Source organism: Alosa alosa, chromosome 12 (assembly GCF_017589495.1).
Source record: "Alosa alosa isolate M-15738 ecotype Scorff River chromosome 12, AALO_Geno_1.1, whole genome shotgun sequence".
In the NCBI taxonomy this organism is placed as follows: Eukaryota; Metazoa; Chordata; class Actinopteri; order Clupeiformes; family Clupeidae; genus Alosa; species Alosa alosa.
The window spans coordinates 23,152,518-23,161,589 of record NC_063200.1 but is presented as its reverse complement, the minus strand read 5'-3'; the positions used below and the strand labels follow the sequence as shown (position 1 = coordinate 23,161,589).

The following is a 9,072-nucleotide window of genomic DNA, read 5'->3' as shown; positions in this document are numbered from 1 at the left end:
CTGCATTCAAATCACCATATTCCCAACACACAGCTTCCATATGGTTTCCTGTGGGGGCGCTGAGAGCCTTGGATTAGAGCTGAGTTTACACCCCACACACCACCCTCCCCTTGGCTGGGCTGCCAGCATTGAGGAGACGGGGGGCGGTGGAGAGGTAAGGACGTGCTCCCCTCAGCCTTATGCTTCTGAGGTGCGCGTGGATGGGGAGTGGAGCAGCGAGCAGAAGGCTGACAGCAGGGACTAACTGGCAGAATGGGTGACCAGATGACGATACGAGACACCGGGTTCTCGGATTCAGCCTCCTGCAACATTGCGTGCTCGGAATGCATGGGAAATGTCAACGGGCGCCTCTCGGAGTCAATTGGAAAGGCAACGGAGCAGTGGTTTAAATGGGGAAGAGACGCAAGTTGTCTTTCTGATGAAGCTCTGGTCTAGAGTATCAGAGGGGAGAAAAGGGCGAGCAGCCGGTTAAACAACAGAGCTGTTTTGCTGTGACATCCTCTTTTCCAGTATTTTCTCTATTATATCCTTAGTCATTTCTTTCCCATATTGTCTTCATTCTTGTTCTCTCTGACTTGAGCAATCAAGAAGAAAGCCAGATATCATTTGTCCAATACCTTCTTGTATAATGATGAATTCTTTGACTGTTTGAACAATTGATTGAACTCATGATGTTTCATGAGTTATTGGAGAATTATTGGAGTGGCTTAGGCCACTTGTGAACAAATCAACTGTCTTTGTTGCTCACATCTTCTCCTTTAATTGCTTAAACTTTGGGGCTTGAAAATAATTGATGACCCACATGAAAATCAATCCAGCTTTGAGATAGGGAGGGAAAAAAGGCTTGTCCTCACAATGAGCTGAAAGCTGCTTTTTCCTTGTCTGCAGTCATTCTGCTCCTTACAAAAGAGGGAGGAATCGTGGGGAGGCTTTGGGTGGAAAGCAGTCAGTATGTCAAAGGAAGCATGGAGGGGTCTGCACACATTTATGTATCTGATCAGGATTATATCTGTGTGAGTGTGTGTGTGTGTGTGTGTGTGTGTGTGTGTTATATTACACCACAGAATGATCCTTGCAGTTCTTTCTGCTCCTTATTTTCTTTTTCTCTCTTTCTCTCTATTTCTCACCTAAACAGTCAGACAAGCCATTGGCTGCCATTGACTGCATGCACAACGCTGCTGCCGGGCCTGTTTCCATGGCAATGTTTAGCGCAGGTCTCCCATGCTGTGGCTGAGCCACTGTCAGTGATCCCCACCACCGAGTGAAATTTTAATATTTCATCCACATCTTCAGACACTCTCTCTCTCTTTCCATCTCTCCCTCTCTCTCTCTTTCACTCACTCCGGCTGTTTGTAAAACAAGATGGGTGTGGACAGTCTCATGACTCAAAAGTCTAATTGAGAGAGAATAAGAGATGCATCACATTCATTTGTCGAAAAAAGAGGAGCTATCATGAAACACACACACAGCAGGAGAGAGCAGAGTTCACGGGATGCGATGGATCACACTCGCATGAGTCGACAGGCAGGCAGATACGCTGCGGTAACTAGCGTTGTGGCGAGGAGTTCACTTGAAGCTTTTGCTGGTATCACACAGGCCAGTTTTGCAGAGGAGAAGTAGCATTAGCGGAGGTGCTAATGAGGATAGGGAAGTGTCTCCACAATTCAATCAGTCTCCTCAACTGTGTCCACAAATTCTATTAAAGGAAAGCACTCGACTATAGAGTATATGCTGGGCATAATCAATGAGTCAGTTATTATAAGCCTGAAACACAGTGCTGGTGCTCTTTAGTTTCCATGCAAGGAATGTGCTCTTTCAATTAAACTGCATAATAATTTGATACGATCACATGCCCTAACTGCATTATTCAAATCCAAGGGTTACTCTGCATAAGCTTGGTGATGAGTAGGGGTGGGAACCACAGAGCAACTCAGGACATACCTGTCAACATTTAGCTTTCCAGCTTACCGGATCTGTGTTTGCATATTTAATATGTTTCATACACGTGTTTCAACACTGCATTTCGGTCGTTGCTTTTACCTTACCATTACCTTACGCATGCCAGCTATGTATCCACCAGCTGCTGGCCTGCAGCCTACTTCCAAAACTCCAAAGCTGCTTGCTGTCAGATTTGGTTCCGAGGGAACAAGTTCAGTGTATCAACAACACTCAATAACAGTTTATGTGATGTGTTAATCAATTAAATTCCCAACAATTTCACAACAGTTCTGGAGTAGGCCATTAATCTAGCCCGCTTGCTTATGACGAGACTCAGGCTGCGCAGTTGGCACCCGTGTCCTTATTTGGGTTTTGGGTTGCCAGGTTTTAGCCTATGACAAAACGGTTGAAATTGAAACTAAGTGATCGTGTATGTGTAGGGTGTATTTCATACACAATCTGGCAACCTGAATGCATCAATGATTTTAAAATAATGTTTGATGGCCATGCAAATTACGGGAGTTTTCCGGGAGAAATAACAAAACGGGAGGGTGCTGGGAGATGACCTTGAAATACGGGAGAAACCCGGGAAAAACGGGAGTGTTGACAGGTATGACTCAGGATAAGATACTATGACAACACACCTCCCATGATTACGATGTTATCATGATGCAGCAATAATTCTGCAATAGGCCTAATCTACGATACATCAATAATCTACAATAAGAGACAATCATCTACAAATACATCACAGTATTTGTGTAATTGAGAAGGACGAAATAGCCCTAAAAAGGTGAATAAGAGGAATGATGTATTTACTCACTGGATTTTAGAGTCAATTTCACAGAATCGGACAACTGAGATGAATCAATGCACAACAGAATGTCACTTCAGTCTCAACTCCAGATATGAAGATTGACGGTAGTGCTTCCTTGAAGAAGAAAAAAACAGAATGGTTAGGTGAATACATTTGTTTTTAACTGTCCAAAATTGTTTTTGGTGTCACGATAAAAAATAACATATCACAAGCAGACAAATCTTGATGTATCGACCTCTTACCTCACCCCTAGTGATGAATACTGTACATAGGCCTGTGACAGAACAAGGTAGGCTACTTAATCTACGCGCTGCATTAAATCAACCTTATCTGTTGTACAAAGACCGAGACAGGATTATTATGCAACAAAGAGCGACAAATCATCTTGACTATTATGTGGCACAATTTTACTTCCATACACAACAGACTGATTTGGCTCCACTTTTGAGTGTCTGTGATGATCTGCTCTATTAAACTGGCCTCAGTAATGCTACAGAGTTCATCTCTCATAGTGACACTGTGAACGTTTTTGGTGAAGTGGTCTGTCTCTGACTCACCTTGTCACGCGTAGCCGGGTGAAAGTGCCCATCCAATGAATTGGCTGGCTTCATGGCTTCTTTTCTGCCTCTTTTACCTCCGGGCTGGCCACTCAAGTGGAAACACTCCGATGATGAACCCTCTCAATCTATTTCCGGTCTCTCGGGGCAACACCTCACATCTCATAATTACCCTCACGTAATACATGACACAGAGAGGGGCTTATGGATTCACACCCACGTTTGTACTGTACATAGGACGAATACACAATGAGGAAAAAATGTATGATCGTATCAATGTTCAGGGCGCCAATTATGCATAATTGGTCAATGCGGTGGAAGGTTGAGATGTGTATGGTGCCTCTAATTAGGCAGTCCGATCTCCATTAGATCTACAGAACATGCTGCTAGCAGTGTTGGGAGACTGGGTTATGACAGGAAGTCTTTCAGTGACCTTTAAAATGAAGCCGACAGCTTCTGACCAGAGGAGAGTATGGAGATTTCATAATGAACTGCACTCAAGTTCAAAGGGCCCTGATAGACATCCAGTGGGATGGGGGTTGATACGTGTGTGTGTGTGGGGGGGTGATATGTGCTGGGCACTTTATTCTTTTCAGTGGTGCTTCTAACGTGATCAAAAGGTGACACTGTGATCATAAGGTGACACTGTTATAGATCTCTGACCTGAAGGCCTATGATGTGTGTTGTTTAAAAAGACGGAAAGTGACCTTTCCTGTGTCAAGGGCTAATGATAGATCCATTTCCAATCAGTAAGCAAACTATGGTTTAAAAAGCAATACACAATATTTGAGCGAAAAAAAGATTTTACTCTCCGTATGACAAAAGGCACATCTAGGAGATACAAATCATAGTGTTTCTCTCTTAAAAATGATCAGAACAGAAACTGAAAATAAAGCTTGATTAGATTAGCTCAAGGCAATAACTTCAGTTACACATCTTTTCCTGAAACATGAAGTTATATTATTACGCACACACACTGTACAATGTTTTTAGCATAATCCATTATTTTGACACTAATACAGACATCTCAAACAGTTCATGTTTTTGCATTATTCTTTTTGACAATCTGAGCTGCACCCTACATGAGATTGATGTTAGACTCGACAGACACACACACACACACACACACACACACACACACACACACACACACACACACACACACACACACACACACACACACACACACACACACACACACACACACAGAGTACAGGTATAGAATTGGAATATGCTACTTTAGCAAAATAGACTAAAAAAAGCATTTGGCTTCCCTCATTTTCAGAGCAACAATTATAGTTATGGAACCGTAATCATACCACCATCACTCGATAAGGGAAACTTGAAAGACTTCCAGATTCTCTGACCTTCATTTCCAAAAAGTGACGTTCACACAGAGAAAATGCATACACGCACGCTAGGCCATAACTTCCAAGTTTACAGACCAAAAGAATGAACGTGAACGTAAAACAGAAAGTAAGTGTTTAAGGCTTTTAAAGTCTGTGCACAGATTACGGATCAGGTCCAGGATCCTGGTTTGAATAAATCGCTTTCCCTTGAGCTGGGAAGAGATGGTTAATAACAGTTTTGAAATGCCACAGCATTGCTTGGAGATTCTTAATGAACACCAGGTTGTGTGCAATAAATAAAGATGACTGCATGACCGAACAGGCTACCTGAACACACTCCACGTAAGATCTCTTTTTGTGCTTGCAAGACTATAGCAGAATGTAAATCTGCTATGAGTGAATTTAACAGGCTTTCCTAGATGTATATTCTCAAGCTGCGCTACAAATGCACAAGGGGCCAACTGGCAGTGGAACTCAAGATAAGCCGACCTTTGCGGATAGGTGTGAGCAGAAAGTTGGACAGTTGTGGGGGGTGACCTTGTTTAATAAGTACTGGCCATGTCTGACTGAGGTTTAAAGTGTTGCAGACTGCAAATAGGTCAGTTTTTTTTCTGAGATGATGTCTACATATGAAATAGGCTTGTCTGGATCTATGAAATGCAGTTTTATGGTCCGTTTCCAAATGTGGGTGAATGCATATACTGAATTTCAATAGAATCACAATGCAATGGTAGTGAAACACTTGCCATCAATATGTTCTCGTACGAAATGTTTTGGATTTAGTTCACAATTAATAATTTAAAACAGCCACGTTTGTCCAGCTTGTCCCTCTGATGGTCCATTCCCCTTAACAATGAGCCAATAAAGCAATAAAAAAAACTAAACAGATCAGGAAAAGATAAACAAACCAAAGGAAAAAACTAAATGTGTCTATTCCAATGGCATCTTGCTGTTATGTTATCCAGGGACCTCTATTTTGGCAGGATTCTACAAGAAACAACATCGTCCAACTTGTCAAGAGGTACAAAAAAAAAATCTCATGGAATGTCTCACTTTTCATCGCATCGCGAGTGATCACAAATAAAAACGAAACCTTGACACGTTAAGGTACGCTTGGCATGCCCACTGGGCACTACCCACACGGGAGGGCATTAAGGGCTCACTGGGTCCTTGGCTGTGACAGTCTGTGGGTAGCTCCTGCCCAGCCCTTCCCTCCGGCATGGCACGGGTCTTGGGTGCTGTGGGGTGCCCCGCAGGCTGGCATCACATTGTCCTGGGGGGCAGCCGCTGCTTGTACATGCCCGCCAGGGCCTTGGCGGCGCCATAGATCATCTGGCGGCGAGACATTCCTGTGAAGGCCTGGTGCCAGTCGGTCCGACTCACGTGCGGCAAGTTCCGCTCCAGAACCTCGCCCACCGTCACCAGCAGGCCCGACCAGCGCAGGTTGTAGTCTGGAGGGGTGAGGGATTGGGCCTGGAGAGACAGAGACACAGAGACAGAGACACACACACACACACACACACACACACACACACACACAGACACCTTTAGGATGAGCCACATAATCCTCCTTGAATTTTGCGAGCAGGTTGAGAGCTGGAACAGGAGAGAACTGCTCTTTTCTCTCAAACTTTCAACACTCAGTTGAACTTTCACAGTCTCTTGACATTTCAACTTCAATCCCCAGTGGATAAAGAGAAATTAGGTCACACTTTATACCATAAGGACAATGCTACAGTATACTGTAATGTAATAAGAATGATTCAGTATTCAGCAGTGGCTTAAGTTCATTTCGAACGAAAAGGAATAACACTGTTTAGAGATATGACCGTCCTCAGTATACTACTGAATGCATTCTCCAGCTCAGAAATCTCACTACATCTCGCTCGATCACACCCACAAAAGACTAACACTCAACACCATGACAATGCAAAAAGTTAACACGTCTCAAAGTTCGCAAAACCTCAAGCACCATTTCTGCCTTTCGAGTGCAGCGGCCTCAACCTGGCCTTGACAGTTTCAGGTGCGCTGAGATCAGCCACTTCGGCTGAGAGAAAACCTGACTTGCCTTTGACTACGGAGAAGGGTTTGATGCATCGAAAAAAGCTCATCAGCCATCCAGGAGCTACGCCTCAAACAAACGGCTCGCTCTGCCACCCTGAACTGGATCATTTCAGAGCGTGACTCTTGCTCGTTTAACATCTTCAAATTCCCCAGCTGGCGTCGGGGGCGGTACGGGTAGATGAGAGGAGATGACAGGGCTGATGTGAGGTGACGCGAGCAGTTTTTAATTGCTACAGACACGGGAAAGCTTGGCAGGCTCACTTTTAAGAAACGGAAGTCGCAAAATGGAGGGAGGGTTGGATGTGTGTGTGTGTGTGTGTGTGTGTGTGGGGGGGGGGACTTTAATACAAAGAAAGAGACAACATGGCACTTCAAACGCGATGATATGACTTCCAGTTACGTGGAGCGCTTCAGAGCTGTCAGTGGAGCACCTGTGAGTGACTGCCTGGCTTTGACTCAAGACTGCGCCAGTCAGCACCAATGCGTCTTTCCCCGTTTTAACGCCACCCATCTAAGCTCCAGTATTTTCTGCACCTCTAGAGCTTCTATGGTTCTCAACTGTGGTCCTACGTTCCATCTTCACTACGCGCTTCCCATAGCTCCCTACTGTGCTCACTTAAGTGAAGCAAACGCTGTTGATTAGCCAAACTCATCAGATTAAGCCAACCGAGGGGCGTAATAAACATAATTACAACACTTCAACAATCAGGTTTGCTTAGAGCAGGGCTGTAAGGCGTTTCTCCCTGCTCTGGAGAAATAAGGAAACTACTTCAGTATGAACTGCTGAAACTTGGCAAACGTCCTCTCTTCTGACAGATGAGGAAAACACTCACAGGGATAAAAGGTCAATCGCTCGGGGGGGCGAGGATGAGGATGATAGGACTCCTCATATCTCCACCTGTCCTGGGAAGGTCAGGCCATGTCACGTCACATCACGCCCCCAAGGTATGACTGCTGCTTCTGCTACTGTAGCTGGCTCTGTACTTCCCTCTTCAATTCCTCTCTCTCCAGCTACTGGGGATCCATTTTCTTATTTATGTATTAAATAAATAAAAAATTCTGACGGGCTGCTGCCAGATGGCGATGGTGTGTCCCTTACCTGCTGGACGTGTTCCAGGGCGACGGGGGTGGCCTGGGTGAACGTCTCGATGTGCACGCCGTTGCCCGGATCGTCCAGGATCAGACAGCCAATGTCAAACCACCTGCCAGAGGCAACAGCCAAAGTGAGCAATTATGGCCAGCGTGAATTGAGATCACGGGGGTGTAATGGATGTACTGAATTGGCAGGAGTTTGGGGGGGGAATGAGAAAATGAAAAGGAGTCCTACGGTCAGAGGGAGTGGTGGTGGTGGGAGGGGTATCAAGAGCAATTTGATAGGAACTCCGACTGTCAATTATGGAGATTGTCCAAATTACTGAATGTGACTTTTCTTGATATATATATATATATATATATATATATATATATATATAAACCACAAAGGACAGTCTCTCAACTCGGAATAACGAAGGGCGACTGTCTTTGATGGAGAGGTTTAACCGAACCTGAGGGACAGAGACAGCTCTCTGGGAGTTCTCAGCTACCACATTCCTGTACTAAAACGACCACTGGCAACGAACAACGGTCATGGTCTGCGAACACTTGCAGTTTGACTCCGTTTAGCTCCATCTGACCGAAGTGACTTATATCCTCAGCATTGGCAGCAGCGCACCCTGCTCTTTAAGGGACTTTCCTGTTCTTCCGTGTAAAAGGGGATTGGGGGGGAAATGGGGGTTTAAGAAGATTATCTCCCCATGCTTACTTCACTGCTTTTTGCTTTTTTTTTTGTCCTGATGGCTCAGCCGGGCTCTGCTGAGTGGCTGTGTTCCGACCTCCACTCCTGTCGGGACAAACAGTCCTTGGTGACTTCTCGTAATGATCACTCACACTACTCTTGCTTCAGGCAAGGGGGGAGGGGGGTCAAATGGGGAGTAGTTTTGTCTTTAATTAATACGACTTGTTCCTTGGCAAATTCGTAGACATAGCTTTTGGCGACATATCTACAAAAGGAACACCTTGCTGAGTTATGTGAACCTTCTTCTCGCGTCTACATCTGACTGCAGAACAACTGTTCAATTTATTTATTTTTTTGTCAATGTGCTTCTTGTGACAAGTCTTAGACTTTTAACTGCGTACATAAATCACGTCACTGTTTTGGTCCCTTACAGAAACAGAAAAGTGCCGAGAGCTGAACCGGCTGTGTAACGTAACTGTGACCTTGAACAGACCTCCAGCGACTGCGTATGTGGGCGGATGAGATGAGAGAGTAGCAGGCGGAGGGGAAGATAAAAAAGGTATGCTGCTCTCT

General features: G+C 44.8%; 1 protein-coding gene across 1 annotated transcript in view; it reads right to left on the bottom strand.

Moving 5' to 3' along the window:
* Positions 1–4,097: 4,097 nt before the first annotated feature.
* The window catches only part of prrc1 (proline-rich coiled-coil 1), a 14,774-nt gene continuing 9,799 nt past the window's right edge, over positions 4,098–9,072 (bottom strand). The window contains 2 exon segments of the mRNA XM_048259626.1: positions 4,098–6,134; positions 7,825–7,927. Of these exon segments, the coding sequence (XP_048115583.1) occupies positions 5,925–6,134; positions 7,825–7,927 (313 nt within the window). The 3' untranslated portion in view covers positions 4,098–5,924.